Raw genomic sequence first — 25,860 nt, forward strand, 5'->3', positions numbered from 1 at the left:
ATTATTTAATTGGCTACTTTTTTACTTTCTTGTCTAGTTTTCGGCATACCCTACAAAACTTACCAATTTGGGACAACTCTGCACAGAGCCAAATACTTGGCCGAAATATTTTCTGAATATGAAAAAGTAACCTTTCTTATTAATTGCAATAATTTATAAACTAGCAACCGAGTCTGTAGTAATTTGCTTAAGTTACTGGCCTTCTTAATAAATTCGTAAAATAATCTAAACACGGTGATAAATAAGATGTGCTAAAAGACCTTCAAGAGAAAATTTGAAGATAGCAAGGTCTGCATTATCACCATTAAAACATTTTATTTTCAAACTTAGAATAAGTTTAAGAGCGTAATTGATAAGAAAAGGGTGATAAAAGGTCATGGTATATATAACGATGATAATTGTTACTTTGCAATGTTTAAATATATTTTAAAGATGAATTCTATGCTGAGTTTTCACATATTCCTAGGTAATGTTTTGAAGTTTTATAATGTGTAGCTTTTAAAGGACTTTGAATCACCTTATGATTACAAGTCCTTTTTTATTTTTTTCCTTATTCTTTGCCTTACTTTTGCAAGAACTCATTACTGCAATATCGTATACATCTTTTTTTATATTATTTATCTAATAAAATGTATTTTTTATATCTAAAACCTTCCTCTTTTTTGTATAGTTTTTTGTGATAGTTTATTTATATATTTCATTAAAACGCATATGGGTATTATATTACCTTCTGCTAATTGTTTGACTTTCTGTTTTATTATATTATAAAATGTGGATGTACTGCATAGGTACACAAAAAGTAATATACTTTCTGAATACTTGTATTTCTAAAACTCTATAGGTATTTATTTTTTATGCTTACAGAATACTAAATTCTAAAATAAATTGAGGTGTATTGTTTTAATATCTATTATTGGAAAAAAGTGTATAATTAATGATGTTTAGAAGGTATTTGAATTCATAACATTGGTAAGTTGCTATATATTAATGTAGCTTGAAACATATTGGAAATTCTACTCTTTTATTACATTAAATATTGCTACAGTTATGCTATTACAATTTAATAAACATACTCTATTTACTGATTCATGTAGCTTTATTTAATGACAATTTTATTCCAAGATATTTCTTCAGCGATTTGGATATAATATCGTTTATTTTCTGTTCTTCAAATTTATTTTAAATTAAAATAACGTTTAAAAATAGAAAACCCTATTTCCATTACAATATTTTTTTTATTTAAATGAATATGTCTCGGCTAAAATGGCCATTATCACAAATAATTGTATACAAGCATTATAATAAGGACATAATAATATTACTAATTGCTACAGTTAATCTATAAGCCTGAAATAAGAACCAATGACTAAATACAACAGTTTTATCACTAAGTTATAAATTAGAGATAATATAAATGGAAAACAAGGGGTCATATTCTGTTAAATAACTAAATGTCTTTTAAGAAACCAAAATTAGGTTAGAGACTTAATCGGGAGAGTTTAAAACGTTTTTAATAATTTGACTTAAGTTTGTGTTAGACTCTGTATTTCACATACCGGGGATACTCAATAAGGATGTGTTTCACGAATAATACACTTGGGCTTCGGCTCGGACTTCAATAAGTAGTCACGTGTGAATCGGGCATGTCCAATTCATAATCTTTGGAAGACAGCTTGTTGAAAGTTTAAATTTTTGAACAGTCCGCTGGATCTCATGTAATGTACTCTTAATAGTCTTCCGGTGGATTTGCCATGTATGATACTTTTGTTGCTTGAACATTTACTTTAGATCATTACAGATCTGAATATGTTGGGCTTTTGAGTGTTGTATGTACAGAAGTTTGCTTGACAACTTGATCTGCTTTTTCATTACCGGGTATGCAGATATAGGATGGTAGCCAGATGACAGTGATATTTCCACCTTAAGCAATGAGTGTATCATAAGTCCTATGGATTTCTTAAACTAAGGGATGCTGAACGTATAGACTTTTTATCGAGAGTAGTGACGATAGAAAGTCCGTGTATATTGTTTAGTTCTTTGATCTTGATCATCTGATTTGAGGTTTTTAAAAGCCTTTAGTATCGCTCCATCGCTTATAGCTCTCTAGTGTATATGGTGCATAAATTAGGTAATACAGATAATTCTATTATTACATCACATGTGGTAACGGCACATCCAACACCTCTTTTGTCTTTTGAAGCATCTGTATACAAAACTTTTTGGAGTTGGTTTATGGTTAAGATTTTTTGAAGCATTGTCTTATGAGAAGGCTTGAAGTTTCGTGTTTACTGTATGTGTAAGTGAATGAATGTGAGATTGGTCTTTTCCAAGAAGAATTATTCTAGATTGAAGAGGGATGTGTTTTTGTAGGGTCGATGGTTTTTCTTAGGATTAATTTCTGGGATCTCTCTTTAATCCTTACCCACCAGAGGGAGAGTAGTGGTCATCGTGATGTCGTGTATTGTACGTCTTCAAAGATCTCTGTCTCTGGTAATTTCGTTTTACTTATGCATAAGTGTTTTGCATATTCTATTGAGAAGCTTACTCGTGGTCTTCGACCTTCTACCTTCTACTTTTTTGTAGAATATACTTTCTTTAAATCCAAATGGGTAGTTAATTAGCCTCACCGAAAGCGGCCAAGCAAAGACAAATTAAAGTATTATGCATAAAGATCAGAAGCTTTAAGTCAGATTTTGATGCAGACCCCCCTTTTTCAATCCTGAGCCTCCAGAAGAAGTATAGTGGTCATCGTGATGTCGTGTTTTGTCTATCTCCAAAGATCTGTGTCTCTGGTTATTTCTTTTAACTTATGCATAAGTCTTTTACATATTCTTGTAATTTGATCGATATGTCTTGTTGGAAATATTCCTCGTGATCTTTGGCCTTCTACTTTTCCTGGATAAAAAAAATTTCATATGTTTTCTGTGTTTGCTCTCATAACATGTCCAAAGTGTTTTTTATTGTTGGAGAGGGACTTTGCTGGATAGCCGTTTACTGTATGTTAAGACTTTCCATGTGTTTTCTTTGTTTACTCTCATAACATGTCCAAAGTGTGTTTTGATTGTTAGAGATAGACTTTGCTGGATAGCGGTTTCTGACTTTTAGCTCATTTAAAATTGAAATATTTGGCTTGTGGTCGGTCTTTTTCTCTATTCTTTTTTAAAAGAACATTTCAGTGGCGTCTATCTTTCTTCTTTTTGCTTTTAGCAGGTCCAAGATTTATATCCGTATATTAATATTGGGAATACTAAGCAGATTGTACTTGATCAACCTTGTTTTTAGAGTTCATGAAATTTGAGAGTCCTTCCGTATATTGGCCATCTTTTCTACGGCGACTTTTGCTAGATCACGTCTACGTTTTATTTTTATCTCTAGTGATCCTGAGTTTGTGATCAATGATCCCAGATATAAATATGAGATATAAACTCCAACCTATCAATCGTGGTTACGTGTAGATAATTATTACGTAGTCTATCCACTTATTATGATCTTTGTCTTTGTCTGACAATATAAACTAAGGTTATCTTTGTATATTAAATACTTAACTGATGGACAAATACTCGAACAAATATCATTTATTGCAAGAACTAAGAGTGTTGTACTGAGTACAGAACCTTATGGGACTCCTTTATTATTTATTATTTTGCCCTAAAATTTTGCTTTGAACGTTCTATGTTGTACAAAGTTTTTTATGAATTAGTAAGTATTTCCTGTTATCTTGTATTGACGAAGCTTTTGAAAAATGGCTGGGCGTTAAATAGTATCGAAAGCTCCCTCTACATCAAACACAGTAACAATCAGATCTTGTTTACATATTTTAAGGAATAGAGGCTATTTGTGTTTGTAATAACACTAAACTGTCAAGAGTTAAATGGTGATTTGTGAAACCAGATGGTGCTACGCCCATTATGGCATATGTTTTAAGAAGCCGTGTTAATTTCTTATTTTGCCATGTTTGCAGGCAGATAAGGTTGTTTTATTGGTATGATAATAATTGATTCACGTCACAGTCTGGGTAAATTCGGAGTATGCCATATTCTGTAATAAAGAGTCAGCAGTGTTGTGGGTTGGAATGAGATTAATTTTGGATGAATATAATTGGGATATTGTCTGATCCAGCGACAGAGTTTGTATAAAAAGCGAGTGCTAGTACTAAATTATGCTTATGTAAAAGGAAGGTTGATAGCGTCAATGCCGTGTCTACTAATTTAATGAGTAAAAGGAATTAGAAATTTGTATATTCTGGTCATTTGGACTTAAAATCTGTTTTAGTTCAGACCCAAAATTCGATGCAAAACTTTCAGCCATGATTTAGTGTATTGTTTTAATATCTGTTACAACTTTTCCATTTAGTGTTATTGCTGGACTTTTGATTTTTAAAGGAAGTTTTATGACCTTTCATTTGTCTTATTTTTGTTTATATTCGGGACGTCGGAGTCTCACTAGTAAATGTAGAAATAAAATATTGCCAGGAACCTGTTTTGTTTTTTAAGTGACGTATTTCGCTATGGCTCTAAGCTTGTTGAAACAGATCAGGTTTCTTGACTTCTGTTTTTCGATATCTGTTGAGGTCCATTTTGCATTGTTGTACAGTTTGTTTACATTCTGAATTCCATAATGGTACTGATTTTTAAAGGGGTATATTGTCGCGACCAACTCCCTAGGATCGGCTCTGGATGGGAAGACGTGGGTAATTGAATCTTCTGGCTGGGTTTACTAGTCTTCTCATGGTTAATTCTACAGGGTTGAATGTAATCGTAGGATATTCTCTTTCTTATTCTTCTTAGCCTTCTGTCGTCTATGTTTGGACATAGGCCTCTCCTAACTCCTTCCATCGGTCTCTATCCTGAGCAACATATTTACAATTTGTTCCGGATATTTTTTTATCATCAACCCATCTCATCTGTCGTCTTTCTCTTGGTCGTTACTTTCGTAAGGTCTCCAATGTTGTATTGTAGTATTCTAACTTTAGTCTTTTTGTCTAGCAGTGTGGCCCGCGAAGCTCCATTTAAGTATGGCAATTTTTGTTGATATGTCCTCGAATTTTGTTTTGAATCTTACCCAGTCGTTCCTCTTTTTATCTGACAGTCGTATACCTAACATTGCTCTTTCCATTGTTCTTTCTGTTGTGGCTAGTTTATTCATGTTTGCATTGGTTAGGGTCCAGGTTTGACATCCATATGTCATGATAGGAAGGATGCATCGGTTGAACATTTTGCTTTTCAAGCATTAAGGTATTTTGCGTTTCTTAAGTATCCAACTAAGTTTTCCAAATCCTGCCCATGCTAGTCTTGCTCTTCTAGTAATTTCCGCACTTTGGTTCTCTTTGTCTAGTCTCAGGATTTGACCTAGGTAGATATATTCCTGAATTTGTTCTATCTCATTGCCATTTATAGTTATACGTCTGGGGTCATCTGTGTTTGTCTTTTTTTTTTTTTTTCATATTCATTTTTAGGCCGACGAATTGGGAGCTGGCTGCTAGTTCCCCCATCATAATTTGCAATTCCTCGAATGTGCCCGCTATAATCACTATGTCGTCACCGAATCTGAGGTGGCTTAACTTGTTGCCATTAACGTTAATGCCATAGGTTGACCAATTTGTAGTTTTGAAGACGACTTCTAGGGCTAGGTTAAAAAGCTTTGGCGATATTACGTCTCCTTGTCTCACTCCTCTCTTAATGGGGATGGCATTTGTATTTTCGTCGTGTATTTGTGTAGTTGTACTATCATAGTTACATTTTCATATTTATTATGTATAAGTTGCCTATATCTCGAATCTTTTCTACAGTTATTAATAGCTTGTTCTATGGCGCACATCTCGATACTATCAAACGCCTTTTCATAGTCGACGAAGGCAAGAAATACGGGTAGTTAGTATTCATTTGCCTTCTCTATCAATGTTCTCATTGTCAGCAGATGGTCTGATGTACTATATCCTTTGCGGAAGCCAGCCTGTTCAACCGGTTGGTACTTGTCCATTTTGTAGGTTAACCGGTTGTTAATAATTCTCATAAATAGTTTATATACTTGAATAAGCAACGATATAGGTCCATAATTCTGTAGATCACATTTGTCCCCTTTTTTGTATAAGAGTATTACTAGACTGTCGTTCCAGTCTTTAGGGATCTTGCTATTATGGAGACATCTATTAAATAGCTCTGTTAGTACAGGGATTGTTAATGTCTTGCTTGTTTTCAAGAGCTCAGCAATTATACCATCGTGTTCTGGAGCTTTATTATTTTTTAGCTCTTTTAAAGCTCTTTCTATTTCGAATCCCTTTATATTTGGTAGTACTTCTGACCCCACGTTGTTTATTTTTCTTTTGACGTTCTCCTTTGTTTTTTTTATTAGGCTGGCCTTGCGAGCTGTACAAGGATGTGTAGAAGTGGTCGACAATATTTGTTATTTTATATTTATTCTTCTCTTCCTTATTGTTGGCGTCTTTAATTTTGATGATTTTTTGAACTCCCAGTGCGGGTCTTAGACATTTTAAGCCTCTGTTGTTTTCAATGACTCGCTCTATTAAGTTCTCGTTCCATTTTAACTCCATAAAAATATCTTAACTCGACTTAACTCTATAAAAATATTAGTAGTTGATATTTATTTGTAATCTTTAAGTAAAATTAAAAGTATTTATTAACCACTTGAATTATTCAGTTTATATTAACCTAAATTCCTTTCTTGCATATTTTTTGTACATACTTTTCATTTTTTTTATTGCAGGTCTAACTCATAATCTGTACGTATATAAAATTGCACCGTTCGATGAAAAAGCATGTCCTTTAAAACAGGTGTTGGTAAGTAACCTTACATTGACCATACAGTATTGTATGAAGATATTATTGTGAGAATATCATATGTTTCTCAGGAACAGTCTTTGTTATAAACACTAAAACCCAAAAACCAAATAAATATGTCTATATATATATATATATATATAAATATATATATAAATATATATATATATATATATATATATATATATATATATATATATATATATATATATATATATATATATGTTCGGATAGATTTCCGCGGTCAGATCAATGAAAATCACTAAGTTCTCGGGAAGAACCGCGTTGAGAATTTAATGCTCGACGTTTTGGCACCCATTTTGGAGCCATTTTCAAGAAGAATACGGATTCTTTCCAGTTCGAGCTGTCAATTTGCCTACTCCTCTCACTCGTGACGTACCAGTATCGTGTTCTGTATAAATACTAGAAATGTCAAACGGCACTGAGGTCTCAATCTGTCTACTCCTTAGTATAATCTAAATATGACCTATATTACCCCCTGGGGCTGCTTTTATACCATCAGTATGCGCGAGGATGGTATGCGCTGACGTGGTCTGAGCTGAGCTGACGTGGTCTAAGCTAACGTGGCCTAAGCGGTGTAGTTTGGGATGGGGGGTCGCTGATGCAACGGTCGCCGGCAGTCATTTAGAGTCATCGTGCGTGTTTAAACTGTTAGATCATTTTTGAATTTCGATGGCTTTACGAATGATTCTCGATTTTAAGGAGCGGATGGGGGTGATGGTTTTTACTTTTTCGAAATATATTTTGTGGCCTGTCTGAATATGTTTGACTAGGGCTGAAGTGGTATCAGAATGTTTGACTGATTGAAAATATTCGTACACCCATGGGGTGATCTCTATTCATCCCATCGATAAAACAATTTCCATCTTGGACTCTAAACATCAAATCCCCAAAGACACATTATCTCTTATGAATCACGGCATGTCTAATACATATCTCTGTTAAAAAACGTTTGTTAAAAATGTCAATTAAATAAATGTTTAAAGTGGTTTCCGTTGTTTTGTAAACGATAATACAGCCTATTTTCAAATTCTGCACGAACTTTGGCAAATCTTGTTCTAATAATAGCGGACATGCTTGCGTAATTCTTTCTCGCAATTCCCTAAGTGACGCAGGTTTAGTTTTATAAACAACTGACTTGAGGTAACCCCATAGAAAAAAGCCAGACAGCGGTAAGTTTGGTGGCCATTCAATAAGACTTCTCATTCCAATCCATATCCATTTGTTTAGATAATTAGTATCCAACCAGTGCCTAACTGGAGCTGCATAGTGAGGAGGTGCTCGATATTGTTGTAAGTGCAGAAAATCTGCATCTATAGCTAGGTTGAACTGATCGTCCCTTTGGTTCTCTAATTCATGTACATTTAAAGGTTCGATGGTGTTTTCTAGCATATCAAGATAAATGTCGCCACTTAAATTGCCTGGTATGAACAAGGGGCCAATTATAGCATTGTCTAATATTCCTGCTCACACATTCGGTTTTTCAGGATATTGAGGCTATATATATATATATATATATATATATATATATATATATATATATATATAAATATATAAATATATATACATACTATATAAAAGTATGAGACAGAAAGAATATTATTTGATTCGAATTCTGTTAGGATTCGATTAGAAAAAAATTCCACTTTCATTGATCTCCAATTGTTTCGTCAAGTTATAAAATTTTGTTGTATTCTTTTTTTTTAGATTTAATAAGATTGGTACAATTAATTTTGTATCTGCCAATAATTTGCTAATTTGTAATTTACTAACTACTATAAATTTCGTCATCTTAAAAAAAGTTTAAAAAGTTTAAACGAAAAATGACTTTTTGGATTATACCGCAAACATATTGTATTATATACCTGTTTCGTTTTTATCGTGACACAGAGCATTCTATTGTGTGACCATTCAATATATTTTATATTTTAGGAAAATGAAAAAGTTCTTTTCTCATGCCTTAAAACCCAACATGGAGCCCTCGAATTTATGTCAGTTTTAAGAGAACCTGGACTTTCAGCTACTGAAATAGTAGAAAAAAGATGTACCTGGGGAGCACATATAAATGATTGTGCTGATAAATATTTTGTTGTAGCAAAAGAGTGCTTTTATTTTAGTGAAAGTGATCTGAAAGGGTTGCAAACTTGGAAAAAAATTGATGAGGAAATTCTGGCGTATATTTGTAAAAATAATGCTCAAACAACACTTGGTAAGTATAATCTTAAAATATTTGACCAAAGATTTGATACGATAACCATATATTTATGTAGATTCGGCCACAACAGGGACCTATTTTTTCTTATGATTTAGCTTATGAATAGCAAGCTTTGTGTAATTTATTTTAAGTTTATCTTAACAAAGACATTTGTGTTTGTTAGTTAGTTAAAATATAATAAATATGTAGAACAAAAATGATCTCATCACACATTATGGAAGCTTAAGTCAATTTCACTCTATCTATACGTAACTTCACAACAATTTTTTCTTAGTAGATCTATATCTAGTTGCTTGCTAGCTTTTAAGTTGCCATGTCGTATTTTATACATTTATTTATGATTTACTTAAACGTATTATACATGAACTTAAGGTTGGCAACATATTATTGCTTCTGCCTGCTTTTAACTCATGCTATAATAATATCTTTCATTGCACTGTAAACTTAAAATAAGGAAGAAGTGTTAAAATTCTATGACACATTTTTCCGCCACAGTAATAAAATTTTAATATTATTCGGTTTCTTCACAACGTTCTAAATTGTAAGTTTAGTAAACTTGGGATATCGAACTTTATTTAACTTTCCACCTAGGTAGTTGGTATTTTTTATTACAATCATACTGTTAGATGGCGTATTTGGTAATATGTGATATAAATGTAAACCAATGTTACAAGAATTTTGCTGTAGTTTCTCATCATCATAATACACCTTATTATCTATAGGTGCTTATCACCTGCATGAAAATAAAAACGTTGTCTTGTCCAGAAAAAAAGTATCTTTAGCTTTTCATATATTCACGAATTTTAACTAAAGTTATATTTTATTATTGTTATAATCGAGTGGATTTGATAATCCATTTATATGCCTGTCCATATTTTAGCAGTATTATCCTATTTTCATATGGGTCTTGTTTGTTCTTTACACATTGCATTTATTTTTGATGAATAATATTTACATTACTTTGGTAGAACCTCTTGCAAAAACCCAAACCTTTTATTTTTTTCTTTATTGGTTATAAATTCTTAGTTATGGAGAACACTACTTGTGTTTTAATGCTGTAGTCAAAAACTAGGAATAAATAATAATAAAAAATGAATTATTATTATGGATATTATATTCTTAAACTAATAAATATGCTAAATACTGTGAAAAAGTCAGATTTGGGTAGATGTTTTTAAATATCTGCTTATCTTATCCGAAATTAATAATAATGAATATCTTAGATTTTTGGTGAAACCTCACAATTTTTTAATTAAAGCTATTATAAAATTTATATCATTTTTTATTTTAGACTTCTTCAAACCAAGTAAACTATCATGTTGGAATGAGGGTATTACTAAAGTCTTAAATGAATGTACGTCAGATGTAAATATCACTGCTCCTTTTTACAATTTAGCTAAAATTCAATCGAACTGCAAGTAAGTGTAAACTATTTACTCATTGAAAAAAAACAGAATTATGTAACAATATTATTATTATTTTATATATATATATATATATATATATATATATAGATATTGTTATGCTATGTAAAATTAAAAATAATATTGGTTTGCTCTTAATATATTTCAAATTATAAAATATAATTCAAAATATTTCAACTGATAAACTATAAAAGATATTTCAAAGAAATGAAAGTCCATTATCTTTGGATTACCTGTAGTAAACAAAATTTAAGATATGCATAAATTATTTTCTTTGTAAAATATATTCGAGTGACGTGAGGGAGCTTAAGTGAAATGGAACAATGGGAGAGTGGATTTTCCAAATAGACTTGTACGTGGATACGGTGAATAAGACAATAGAATGGAAATATTTAAAATATATAATTCTCCGTTAGTTTTTAAGAATTTGTAGAACCAATTAGCATGTTAATAGTATTTAGAAAATTTATAATTGTAGGTAAAATTGTTTGTTTGTTATCTAAATGGTTTATGGGGATACGTATGACGAACGGTGATTGGAGGAGATAAAAAAGGTGGGATAGCTATGTACGGATGAGAGTTTAGCTAGATTTTTGAGGGAGAAAAGATAATGAGTTGTTCTCCAAGGGTGCAAGGCGAACAGTCGTGTTTCTTTGGCGGTTCCCAAGTGATAGTAAGCATTAGAAGTGAATGTTTGTGAGTTTTCGTGGACTAAGTGTATCCTGACGAAAGCTGATCCAGTAAAATATTGTAAGTCATACTTTTCTACATATATATTCGAAGAGTCACTGTTCAGGCCGGAACGAGAGATTCAGTTTATCGAGAGGAGAAGAGGCTAGCGTCTTTTGAACGATACGTGCATCTGAAGGAGATCATTGAAGACGAGAGGCTCGCAATAATTTGTTGTAATATTGCGGATTACCTAGGGAACTGCGAAGAATAGATAGTGTAGGCTACCAGAAACAACGATTTGGACAACTCATCTTCAGAGAGATAGTTTTTTTTACCATTCGTCAGTTTTTTCGTTATCAACAAAGTTTTTTTTAATTGCTTCAGAAACATTAATTTTTGAAGGTTCACGTACGTAGAACAAAATTTTGATAATCACTATATGAGATATTTTTTGTTTAAGATATTTGAGTGTGAATTTTATTTTAATATATAATTTTGTATCATACATGTTTATTATTCCGGTATTCCTCAGACCTTACCTATCATATGTAAAGCATAGATTTTAAAGCACGAATATAACCCTGAGATAAGAGAATTAAATAGTGTGATAAAATCATAATAATTGAATCATTTAACCCTTTAATTGGCAAGGGTATAAATACTTACTGAAAAATTAAAATTTGTTCAAATATATAGCATAAAACAATCATCTTGAAACAATTTCTAGTTTTTTTTGTTTTCCATTTCATACTTTTTTTTTACAGATTTTATTCTATAGGATACATTGCCAAAAAGTCAAGATATAACGTTTAGTTTATTTTGAATGTTTAAAATACTTTGCTTGAATTATATAACATCAATAGGTTTAAAAAATAAAAGATTACTACTAATAAATGCTTTATTAAAAATAATTACAATTTAGTTTTATGGTAGGTCATAAAACAGTTTCTTTCAGAGACAATACAGAGTCGTGTATTACATTTTTGACACATGAAGGTAGTTCGTCCTTTAGGACACAAACGACACCGACCTTTAGTTGTTGTTAAGGGAAAATGATCAATGTTATCTAGCCTAGTATTATCGGTCGGCCTAGTAACTACCGGACTTCGGATTTGTTTGTTAGGAAATGACCAAGCAGCTGGGCGACCTATTTTTGCTTTATTTGATTTTAGTAGACTTTGAATAATGTAGTTGCGGAACGTTTTCAATGGAATGATTTTTTTAATGTTCAGTGCATTGCAGTGTCTTCTATAAAGCAGCCATCCATTATTTACACTTAAATCTAGCATTTGGCTAGCAACTTCAGGTACCATCGATGTGACTTTAGGCCAGTTCTATACAAAGACACAAGCATGTCAGCAAGGTCTACGCCTCCCATATGCTTATTGTATTCTAAAACTACCTGGGGACATAATACGTTAATTTTTTTCTTTTGTTCCTTACAGTATCTTTTAACATGAGATGTTGATGTAGTATCAGAAAATGATGAAACTAAATTGACACATCTATTATCTGCCCATTTGGTAATACTAATTTTCATTTCGTTGACGCTAACACTTTCGAAGCTACCTCGTCCTCTTTTATGTAACACCTTGTCAGAAACCATAGTACAATTTCTCATTCTATTTTTTTTAACTGTCCCTAGACTGAATATGCCTAACTCACTTCTTAGATATGTAACTAATTCAAGTGAAGTAAACCAATTATCAAAATAAACAATTTTACATGGTTTTTCATGAGTACTTCTACATAAGGCTACTATCACTTTCTGCGGTATTCCAAAGTATTTGTCCTCGTAATTTGTAAAAATGTGATTCAAAAAGGTATTTTCACCAGCATAAGGAAAAAAAAATCATATACGATACCGCTCACTCCACATCTAACAAATAAATTTAAACCCCCATTTTTTCGGCTTGTTTTTTATATATTGTCGTCTAGTTCCTGCTCTTGTTCCCTTATATGGGACCATCATTTCATCTATCGAAAAACGCTGTTCTTCTGGAATCGCTAAGCAGTTTTGGCGTACATGTTCCAACAATGGACGGACTTTAAAGTACCTGTCGGTGCCATTATCATCTTCATTGTTTGCGAAATAAATGTTTCTTCTGAGACTCTGATTACGTTTTAGAGGCATCACGTCAGCTACTTGATCATAACGGAATAATTGAGACCAAAAATCACAATAGAAAGGCATGCTGACTATACCCATCAACAGCTCAATGCCAATGAAAGATTTTATTTCCTTAATATCAGTAACTACGGATTTACCTGTCCTCTGGGTTGAATACAGATTTGTATTTTCTGCAATTATCGAAAACAGATCGTCCTTGAAAAACATTTGGAAATAAGTCAATGTTGATGAACTATCAGTTACATTACTGCAAATAGGTTCTGGAATTTCAACTGGATAACAAAACTCTGGAGAGTTAAAAATTAAAATCCATTTTCTGCCGTTTAATGTTAACCTTCTTAGGTACAGGTGGTAAAGGATCCGGTATATTTGGTTCTAATGGAGTCAAAGAATTATTTAAAGCTCTTTCTGATCTTCGAACAGATTCTGTGGCAACATCATTTTCACTCTGAATTGGCTCTAAATACATATTATCATCAAATATCATTTCAATGTCCATATTATTTTGGTCATCATTTGTTTCCATTTCCATTATCTGTATCTGAAACATCGGAATCGTCAGAGTCTATTGGCGGTAACATTGCGATTATATTCATGGTCCGTTTGGAATAAACTCCAAATTCGCGACTTACCATCTAAAAACAAAAAATAACAAGTTAATGTATCTAATTATTCATATCACATTGTTAGGCAATGTATGTTTTAAGATACCACTAAAATCCGTTGGTTATAACTGAGAACCCGGCAATGTTTCTTTAAAGATACATAGTTTTAAATGAGACTTCATACAAAAATTAAAGAGTAATATGGAACAAACAACTTAATATTATATCTCAGTAGACTTACCTTTACCAATATATACAGTTATCAGCATTAAATCTCTAAAAACTTTTCAATAAACACTGTTTACATGTGATCAGTTAGTTCACTAACCTAAAAATTGCAACATGGTAGATTTACGTCACCAGTAGAACGTTTGTAATAGATCCTATAGATGGCGACTAGCAACAAGTTATAAAAGAAAGGATGTATTTAAAGATATATTACCAAAGACTGGCATAATTTTGAAGAAAATACGTTGATACAAATTTTTCCTTGATATGTATCTTTAAAGATACATTATCAATTAAACGGTTAAATAAGTTTAATTAATTAATTAACTAATTAATTGCTTGGCGCATCTCTGACTTTTAATATCACATTAACTGGCTTCCAAAACGTGGTGGCTTGAAAATATCGCAGCTTTGCGTATGATGGTAGGGAAAGAGATTAGGAATAAGTACAGGTGATCTAGAGATAAAAACTAACATTGAGGGAATTTGAATTTGAAAGTATTGTGACAATTTTTCCAGTGGAAAAAAATTTGATTTATTGATTGATCGTAGTTGGTTGATATTTACTGCTATTGAATTATTTGATTTTTATTTTCTTTACCAATCGTACATGTGATATTTATTTTGAATTATTTGAATTTTACTAATTGCATATTTGATATTTGTCGAGAAAATTTATTAAATTTGGGGAGAAATATTTGTCGTGGTCCGCAACATATAGAATGTTGTAAAATTTCACCTTTGGCGGGGACAAAAACAGTAACGTAAAGAAACAATATGTCGACCACAAGGAGTCAAAGCAAAATGCCAGAAAGTAAAGAGGATAACAGAGAAGAGGAAACAATTGTTGAAGAAGGATCTGATAATGAAGGAAATGCTACAATAATGGAGGAAAGAAAAGAAACAGGGATGTTAGAAAAATTATTAGCAATGATGCAAATACAGACACAAAAAATGGATGAAACAAAACAATCAATAAAACTAAACAACAGGAATATAGAGCAGCGTCTGAAAAACTATGAACAAAAATTATAAGAAAATGATAGGAAAATGGAAAAGCGTTTGGACAAATATGAAAATGATGTAAAAGTCTGTTTAGAAAAAGTCAGAGAAGAAACAGAGAGAAAACTAGAGATGCAGAGAGAAGAAATAGAAACTAAAATGAAAGATATTAAGACTGTACAGAAAAAGGAATTAGAACAGTTAGAAGCAAAATTTGAAATGGCGCTACAAGAAGACAGGAAAGAAGTATAAAGGAGATTAAAGCAAAATGAAAAACATATTGCAGAAATAAAACAACAAACAGGAGGAGAGAGAAAAGAAATTATCGTCCATAGCACAAGCGAGGCGAAAATAATACAATTTGACGGGGATATTAGAAAAACACACCCAGTACCGTTTGTTAAAAATTTAAAAACTAAATTGCAACATGTTATATATTTTGAAGATTGCAAAGAAACAATTAGAAACCATCTGAAAGAAGAAGCAGCGTTATGGTATGAAAGCAAAGAAGATGAGTTTGAAAATTGGACAGATTTCGAAAATAAATTTCTCAATTATTTCTGGGGGAAAAATAAGCAGAGGGAAATCAACCAAGAGCTGCAGAATGGAAAATATCACGAGAAAATGGTAATATCTGAAGAAAGATATGCTTTGCAGATATATAACAATTCAAAATATCTAGATTACAAATATTCTACCGAACAACTGGTAGAAATGATAAGCAGACATTTCGAAGAAACGTTGGAGGATCACGTGATTTTGAGAAACTATCAAGATATTGATAGTTTGTGCCAATTTCTTCAATTAAAAGAAGCGAAAAGAAGAGAAATGAGAAACAGAAGACAACATGACCAATACAATGTACCGGAAAGAAGGTACCAAGCAAATTATGACCAGAGAAAACGACATCCCCGATCAACAAATGAATATAGGCCAAGAGAATACCACAATTACACTAGACAAAAAAAATTATGATAACCGGAATGACACGCAAAATAGCACATATGAAAATCACAACAGGAACAGAATTGCACAAAATCCTCCGAATAGGAACACGAACGAACAAAGGGACGGTAGAAATAATCAGAGCTTCCAATGACAAAATAGAAGGGAGATGAATCATGTAGGAGTAGAAAATGAGGAAGAAGATGTATGCAATGAATCCAGACAGGATTTTCAATAAAGCATCCACTAAACAAAAGTAAAAAACTCTCCGGTATATTTTGTCACCCGAGAGAGTTTATACAAATGGCGGGAAACGAAAGACAAAATTCTAATTCCAACCTAATATTTTTAGATGCCTTTATAAAATATAAAGCGATTAAAATTTTGATTGATTCTGGATCGGAGATATCGTTATTCAATAAAAAACTAGTAAAAGAATTAAATTTGGACAGACTTGTGTATAAGATTCCTAGGGTTGCTTTAGTGGGGGCAAAAAATAAAAAATTGACGACACTAAACGAAGGTTTGGGAGTACGGATCAGAGTGGGAGACCAATTCTATATTATGCAATGTGTGGTGATCGCAGATTTAAATCATGATATGATAGCGGGAATTGATGAATTGAGTGAAAAACATATCACCATTAATTTTTCGGAAAATAAACTGGAAATCAGAGCAGAACCAGACAACACAGAAGAATAGAAGAAAACAGATAGGAAAAAAAATTTTGAAAAGATAAATGAACTGGAAAAACATAAAGAAATCAATATGACTATAGAGGATAAACCGAAAGTACAAGAAAAAAATCAATCAGAAAAGAAAAAGAGAAGGAATAAACAGAAGAAGAGTTCGAAAAGAAAGCAGGAAAACAAGGTGGAGACAAGAGAAAAACAGGAAATAGAAGGTACAGAAGAATTGTTGGCAGCCGACGATAAAACAGAAAGGAAGCCGGAAGAAAAGGAAGTTATCATAAGAGAAATGAAAGGAGTAGAAACGTGGTGCTCGGAATACCAAATGGAAATTGAAGATAAAAAAAAAACAGAAGAAGAAATAAAGGATGAGGACAGAGAAGAAATGGCAGTTATGGACGAGAATCCAGAATTAAGTGAAGAAATATTATGGACAGTGAATACATGTGAACAAAATGAGGATGAAAAAAAATAAAATGTGGAGAAAACATGGAAAAGGAAATAGAGAAGATTTTAGAAAATTATGGAGATCTTATAAATGAAGAAAGCCGAGTGGCTAAAAATTATGAGCATTCCTGTAAAGTTAAAAACTTGGAAAATTTTAAATCGAAAACATATCCAATCCCGTATAAATACAGGCAAATCGTCGGACAGGAAATTGAAAATATAATCAAAGACAAGGTAATTGAAAGATGTGACTCTCCATATATCAACCCGATAGTATGCGTGAAAAAATCGAGTGGTGATGTGCGATTATGTTTAGATGCAAGAAACATTAATTCGCACACAATCGCTCAATACGAAGCGCCTTTGAACATCGAAGCCATATTTGGATGAATCACAGGATCACACATTTTCTCCAAAATCGACTTGAAACACAGTTTTTGGTTAATACCTTTGGCAGAAAAGTGTCGAAATTATACCGCTTTTTCTATCGACGGAGTGGTGTACCGATTTAGGGTGGTACCATTTGGACTACAGAGTGCATGCGCTGCTTTGGTTCGCGCATTACACACAATCCTAAATAGGCATGGAGAATTTGTTGTACATTACATAGATGATTTAGTCATTTTCTCGCCAGATTTAACAAGCCATCTACGACATATATTCATACTGTTCTCGAAGAACTTGATCAAGCGGGATTAAAATTAAATATTCAAAAGTGTCAGTTTTTCCAAAAAGAAATACTGTATTTAGGTTTCAAATTAGACACAAAAGGGATAAGTCTTGCAGAAGATAGGATCGAAGTCATAAATAACTACCCTAGGCCAACCAATTTAAAAACTTTGCGGGGATTTTTAGGAATGGTAAACTACTTCAAAAAGCTGATAGCAGACATCAGCACAAAAAAATACCGTTAATAGCATTACTTAAGAAAAATGTCAGGTGGAAATGGGGAACTGAACAAGAAATGGCTTTCAAAAATTTAAAGGGAGCGTTTTCCACAGCTGTAAGAGTACACCATCCAAGATATGATCAACCTTTCATTCTCAGGACCGATGCTTTTATAAAAAAATTCGCAGGGGTGTTATCACAAATCCAAGACGATATAGAGGTGCCAATCTGTTTTGTCTCCCGTGTAACCAAAACGTATGAGAGAAAATACAGCGTCACTGAATTAGAGTTTGCCAGTGTATTATTTTGTGTAAATAAATTACGTTTTTACCTACTTGGGGCAAAATTCACCATTGAAACAGACCATGCAGCGTTGGTACACATAATGAAAAATAGGCTGGTAAATAATAGAATTCATAGGGGCATTCCTTTACTTCAAGAGTATGATTTTGAATTTAAATATATCAAAGGAACTGACAATATCTTGGCAGATGCGTTGACGAGAGATGAACAATTCCGCAAAGGGGATCACAAAACTCTCCACGTCGGCATGAACATAATGAGAGAAGAAGCAGGCTTCTTCTTTGGCTCAGATAAGGGAAAATCAGGAAATCTCTAACTTTTAATATCACATTAATATATATATATATATATATATATATATATATATATATATATATATATATATGTCAAGAGCAAATGAAAATTACCCACCCAGACGAACTCTATTATCGGTCCCACTGGGAAATAGGAGTAGAGGCAGACCACGACTGAGATGTAGGGACGGTGTGGACGAGGACGCAAGGAAAATCGGCGCGGCAAATTGGCAACGGTTGGCGATGAACAGAAACGACTGGCGAAATAGACTGGGGAAGGTCAAGGCTCAACTAGAGCTGTAGCACCACTGATGATGATGATATATATATATATATATATATATATATATATATATATATATATATATATATATATATATATATATATATATATATATATAGTGAAAAAGTGATAAATGCTTGTAAACTACTATAAAATATAACTATTTGGGAGTGCAGCGGAAGATAGGACGAAAAAGTACTCTTTTAAGTCTACCAAGCTTTTGCAAATCTTTATTTGCATCATCAGGATGCCACAATAAACAAAATTAGTACAAATTACAGAATAAAAATTATTTTGTATCTTACACTTATTGAGGTTAGTTGTCATGATGTTTATAAAATGAAATGAACAACTCATCTGACTCTGATCATCTGACTAAGACCAAAGATACTTACCATGTCAGGATAGTATTTTTAGGTATTTTCCTGGTTCTTTCCTCATAATATATTATGGAATCATTAGCATCAGAATTTTACTATCGTTATGGCATGTAATTGCCTTTTTAAAAATCACATGCTATGATTTTTCTGACGGATATTCCCAAGTTAAAGTTGATTTCATATAATCAAATAAACTATCTTACAATAAAGTCGCCCCAGAAATGCAACTCTGTAATATCCCCAATATTATTTTAAAATCATCTACTGAAAATGTATAATAGATGTCTGAATAGTCAATATAAATGAGTCAGATAAAATTAAATTATCAGAAGAAATTTTTCACCAAGTGACAAAATACATAATCTGTTTAATTTAATAATGTTTGTATTTTAAAAATGATTTCCGAAGTGGAAATTGAAACGTCAATAAACTTATTTTAAACTATAATTGTGGCTATAGAGTTGATCTCGTAAACATATTGATATTGTGATTGAAGAAGGATCATGTGTGAATATTTTACTTCTGTATTTAATCCAAAAGGTCTAGTATTCTACAATAGCCCACCATACGTTTAGGATATATATTTGTGAACTGGTCAGATTCCAAAAAGACCTATTCCATATACTTATAACGTTGACTAATAATATTCTTCAGTGAAATACATTGAAACACATACAAGTCCGGCCATTTCGTCCTATTTTTTGCAAAACGCCATTAAATGTTAGAATCACTGAACATTAATCTTATCTCAAAAATAGAGAATTTGATAGATCTCAATTATGTAAACACGCATGGGATAATGAACATAGGGTTCAATGAATAATTCAAATATAGTCCTAAAAGAAACGGATGGTAAATAGAGAAATATCAAAAAAACGGCTCTAATTATGCTAAATGAGACCAATTTTGTCGCAAATTTCTCGGCAGAATGTAGTAGGATCTGGTTACCCATATTAAAAGAGGAAGTTATTAAATGGAAAATACCAGTATTAGTAAGTCGGTAACACATAATAGAGGATACATCATTTATGTGTTTTAAATAACAAACATATAAAACCAGAATTTGGTGTTTATTGAAAGTAAACTAAATGGTTTTTTTCCTGGTTTTTCCCTCATAATTTACTATGGAATCACTAACAGGAGATTTTTACTATCATCACGGTATGTGTTTGTCGTTTTAAGGACGAAGTACATGCTATGATTTTTTCTGACGGATATTCTTAAGTTAATGTTGATTTTATGTAATCGAATGAACTATCTTACAAGTAAAGTCGTCCCAGGAACGCAACTCAACAATATTGGCAATATCATTTTAAAGTCGTCTACTTTAAAATGTATAATGTATGTCTGAATTGTCAATATAAATAAGTCAGATAAAATTAAATTATTAGAATTTTTCACCAAATAGCAAAAAACAAAACTTGTTTAATTTACTAATGTTTGTATTTTGAGAACGATATCCGAAGTGAAAACTGAAACGTAAATAAACGTGCTTTAACCTTTAATTGTGGCTTAGTCCCATTTAAATAGTAATTAATATAATATATTATGATCAAATTGTGTGAGAAATCTAAACACAAACAAAATTCTTACTCTAAAAAAGCGGCAACGCTTTAAACAATTTTGCCACACGCTGAACTGTCAATAAAATTTGAATTATTCCCACATAAATTGCGTACAATTGTCTAATCTATTCTTAGTCTAATTAAAATTATTGTTTTGTGGAATATTAGACTTAAAGAGTTATTTCATTAAATTAATATTATTAATAATAACAAATGTTTTTGGTTATTTAATTAATATAATTCTAAAATTCCCAATATAACGATGATTACATTTTTCTGATTATTAAACCATGTTGATGCCTATGAAAGATCGAGCAGTTCCGTATGAGTTTCGTATTATTAGCTGTGTTAGGAAAATTTGAATACTAAGGTTGAGGTTTTTGAAATTTTAAATATAAGTGACGTCACTTTATATAAATTTTAACGTGTAACGGTTTTACTTTGAAAAATGGTATATACTGATCTTATGATTTTTTTTTCTGTTTAATAGACAAAGATAGTTTCTAGACATAGAAAAGATAGTTTAATAGACAAAAATAGATATCATGTTAAGTTCGGAATAAAAAAACCTAATTTAATATCATCAGGTATCAGTTGAGTTCTTATGAGGTAGCCTTGCTATTAAGACTAAAATATTTAAATATTTTGATATATTCGTTTTTGTACTGGTTAGTTGATTTAACTACGTTTACAAAAAAAGTTTTAATTTTTTGTAGATAACAAAAATGTTTTATTACATAAAAGTTTTGTTTTAATTTTAGACAAATTGAAGAAGTAGAAACATGTATTAACAAAAGCATTATGAAATACTGCCCTAAGAATGACGCAGATCTCGTTGCACCTTTACTCAAGATAATAAAATCAAATATTTGCAATTAAATACCACGTTATCGCTATATTAATAATTTTTATAATGTATAATTTAAATGTTATTTAAGTAACCTAAAATAAAGTTTATCCTATTATCATACTCTATTTTATTTATGCAGATGGGAGTTAATATGATTTATTACAGTATCGCAGAAGCGACGCACCAGCCCGTACGATATGACTAAAAATAAAAATAATAAGTAGATGTTAACTGGATAATGCAACATTGCTTAAATTCTTGAATATTCTTTAATAGAAAATTAAAAAAACAAAGTAGTAAAACAAAATATGTTAAAGAAAAAGGTTGATCCCCGTCTACCTCAATTTAAAAGGGTCAAAATATTTAGATATTCGAATTGAGACCCGGATATCTTAATTCTTTTAATTCTTCTAATCGTTTTTTAATTTGTAAGTATTGGTAAGTATATTGCAACCTTCGAACGACCCATCAGAAACGGTGGGTGATAATGGATGGCAATATACCTTTGATAGTTGAGCCAATGTAGAAATAACACTAACAACATTCTTTGGAGCCAATTGTTATACCTCGTATAGCTCATTCTTTTTTGTTTAATATTAAATATGACAAATATTGTTGTCTTCAAGTAGTTGGACAGCATTCAAGAGTGTAGTTCTAGATACTTTTATGTATGTGGCCATTGAGTTCTGAATAGGAACCGCAGTTGCAATTGTATGATAAACCATGTGCTGAGGAAAGTCCTTAACGAGGCTAAGAAAAATCCACCCAATTTTTTTTGACAATAATATATCTAAAAACTTAAGCAAAAAACAGGAACACAGGCCATTTTTCTTTTTCACTCCAAAATTTTTTTTTCAAAAGTAATATAGTTATGTTCATTATTTTACGGAAAAGATACCTTTATCCTTTCTTTTTAAAATGACGTTTGGTAATTATAATTAATTTTAAGCAAGATACGGTTCTTCAAAGTTTCAAAGTTTTACGGCCATTTTTTAAATTTCTCATTATAACTTTTTTTCTTATTTAGGTACATCCACTACTAAATAAAAAAAGCTTATTGTTGTTACTTTGAAATAGTTTATTGTAAATTATTCTAGCACTAACAATAAATAAGATAATTATTTCGTTAAATTGTTGTACTTGCAACGATTTGTATATACCTAAATGTACAAGGATACCTACCTAAAATCATAAAACCAAGCTAAAGTTTGCTAAAAAATATCAATTTTGAGCCCCCAAAAATATGCAGAAAAGTTTGCCACTTCTACGTCCGGGCTTCCTCCTAAAACCGTTTGTCGTAAAGGGAGCGGAATCCCCCTTAGCCTCCTTAGACAATGCCCACTTAGAATCGAGAATCGGTACGCCTTACAAAAAAATATGTTAAACAGGAAATGTAGCTGAGACAACGTTAAATAAAAAAGTGTATTGGTACTTTTTCTCTAGAATGAACCGTTCTCGAAACAATGCTTGAAGCGACTAGCGATTTTAAATAATGTGTTACGCGTGAGAAATCAATATTTTAAATAAAATTTGTATCAACTAGATGGTAAAAATTTGATAGCTTTTGAGTAAAGTGTTCTATTGACAAAAATTAAAATGGATTTTAAACATGAAGAGTGCAGCGTTTGTACGCAATTTTTGCATTTTGACATGAGTTGCAAACATCCTTAAAAGTAGAAATGTTTGAAAAACCGTATCTTGCTTAAATAAATTAATTCTGGAGTCTTCTACAGCAGACCATTTTTAAAGTTATTGTTTTTTATTTCTATTTATTATTATATTATATTATATTTCTAGATATAAGTAATATAACAATTTTTGCAAAAAAAAAAATGAGAAAATGGCACAAAAATGGAGTGAGTAGCGATCTTTAAAAAATCGTATTTGGATACTGTATATCCTAAAGACTTCTACCAAAATGTCATTTTAAAGTGAAAGTATTTTTTTTTTCTATACAGTAATGTTTATACTTACATCCCCGTAAAAACATTTATGGGACAAAAATGAGAAAGTTGTGTGTTCCTGTTTTTTTTTGTTTCGGTTTTTTGAAAAGGTAATATTTCGATAAGAAATTTAATTTTAATCAAGTTTTTTGTGGATGTATATGTATTAAGGTTGCATAGAATTCACCCAACTGTACACTAGTGCATAGGGACAAATTCATTATTTCTTAAAAACGCACGATTTTAACAGGAAGCACTTCACGATTTTTTCATGCTTGGTGGTCCATTGACTAGATGAAATAATAAAACTCCTTTTCTGTCGACCATCCATTTATGATTAATTTTAACACCCTCAAAATCATTGATTAATGACCCCTATTAATGAATGATTTTCTATTAATGAACGATTTTATTATATGCAACACAACATACATTGCTTGTATAAATTAATTTAACCACATTTAACGCTCTGTGATTGGCAGTGACCTGTGGTGTAGGCAACCAAACATATAGGTACCTATTTATATTCCCACTAAAAAATTATTTAAAATGACATAGCCGCTGTAAGTACTGTCTGTCATTGTATGTCATTATTTATCGTTAAGTAAATAAAAATTTAAACTAAGATATTTTTATTTCTGAAAAGTTCGGTCGACGGAAAAGTTTTGTAACGAACTCGTGAATTAAAATGGCGATTAACAATTTCGAACATTCGAACACTCGCTTCGCTCACGCGTTAAAATATCTAAATTGTTAATCGCCCTTATTAATACACTTGTTGGTTAAATAACTATTAACGTTGTCGTTCATTTCTAAAGTACATAATTAATAGTATATAAATAGGAAATAGCAAATTGGCAAGGATTAAATAAGTATCATAATTATTAAAAAAAATTAGTTAAATTATATTAAAAATTATAACTGCATAGCGAAATAATACATTGAAGAATAAAACTTGGTGTCTAGTGCCACAGGAGAGGAGCTGAGCAACAGACGACGCACCCATCGCGGAAAATGAAGGTTAGTACCCAAAATTTAAAGTAAAAAAATTCAAATATTTTTGGATATTTAACAAATAAAGAAGTATTATTATATTATATAACAATTATTAAGAAAATAATTTTATTAAAAGTCCTTTATAAAAGGTATATAATTTAAAAAACCCAATCGGGCTATATCACAAAACGTTTTCGGAATCCATGTTCCATCATCAGTGCACCTATATTAAAAAGAACGTGAAATTTAAATTTGGACCAAGGTTAATACAAAATGTGGTTAATACTTACTAGGTGGGTATACATATATTAAGCCACTAAATATGTCTATAAAAACCAGTTAAAAATCGTTTTTTTAAATTTAGTTTACATTATATGGTGGTAAATATTATGATGTTAAAGTTACTAGTGGATTTGGTAACATGGCAACGTATGACTCCACGTGAAGCAACTGATTGAAATGACAATTTTGACAAGTTAGGACGGAAGTCCGAAAAAAGCAGTCAGTGTAACTTTATGTGTTAGTCCAATTAAGACAGAAGCCAACGCTATTTAAAAATTGAAAAAGTTAAAATTAAAATATTGTTATTGTTGTTATGTTATATTAATAAACAGTAGCAACCATCAATGTTGTTGTTTTAAGTTGTTAATTTGTCCTGAATTTATTTTTAAGAACATGGTGGAAATTATTTTATTAATTAATGTATGTGGTGAGAACATTGTGTGGGTATTGTTAGGCAACCAACTATAAGTGGTGTAAATTAGAAATTCTAATATAAGGCCCCTTATGTTTTTTTAACATTTGATACCTGGAAAGTGGAAAATAGAACTATGTGAGAAGTTGGATTTTTGAAAATTTATTGTTGATGGGTGAAATAAAAGAAAAGTTTATGTAATCTAATGTTCATGTAATATTTAACTTACAACTTAAGCATAGAAGGCCCTGTATGTTAAAAAGCAACTTTTGGTACCTGGTAAATGTAAAACTTTTTAAGTTACAAGTTCATGAACATAAATAACTGATTAGGTGTTCACGCAAGAAGTTGGTTAGTTATTTTGTGTGTGTTGACAAATATATATGAGGAACAAAAATTGATGGTTGGGACGTGGTTTTTTAATATGATGATCGTACACTCAACTTAAAAATTAAGAAGAAAAGGCCTATCTGTTATAAAGTAACACTA

General features: G+C 31.4%; 1 protein-coding gene across 1 annotated transcript; it reads left to right on the top strand.

The window, feature by feature from the left end:
* The first annotated feature begins 339 nt into the window (after window positions 1–339).
* Window positions 340–21,856, top strand: LOC140440672 (uncharacterized). Its single transcript, XM_072531029.1, has 5 exons — window positions 340–466; window positions 6,724–6,797; window positions 8,751–9,027; window positions 10,325–10,451; window positions 21,650–21,856. Exons 1-5 carry the CDS (start codon window positions 412–414, stop codon window positions 21,765–21,767), a joined length of 651 nt encoding a protein of 216 aa, XP_072387130.1. The 5' UTR covers window positions 340–411; the 3' UTR covers window positions 21,768–21,856.
* The last annotated feature ends 4,004 nt before the right edge of the window (window positions 21,857–25,860 follow it).

The sequence above is a fragment of the Diabrotica undecimpunctata genome, chromosome 5, assembly GCF_040954645.1.
Source record: "Diabrotica undecimpunctata isolate CICGRU chromosome 5, icDiaUnde3, whole genome shotgun sequence".
In the NCBI taxonomy this organism is placed as follows: Eukaryota; Metazoa; Arthropoda; class Insecta; order Coleoptera; family Chrysomelidae; genus Diabrotica; species Diabrotica undecimpunctata.

Bases quoted from the DNA above. Each gene is read 5' to 3' on its own strand.
- LOC140440672 (XM_072531029.1), top strand. From the start codon at position 412: ATGTTTAAATATATTTTAAAGATGAATTCTATGCTGAGTTTTCACATA. The intron at 6,798-8,750 runs GTAAGTAACCTT...TTTATATTTTAG, and splicing joins GTCCTTTAAAACAGGTGTTG to GAAAATGAAAAAGTTCTTTT. The intron at 10,452-21,649 runs GTAAGTGTAAAC...TTTTAATTTTAG, and splicing joins AAAATTCAATCGAACTGCAA to ACAAATTGAAGAAGTAGAAA.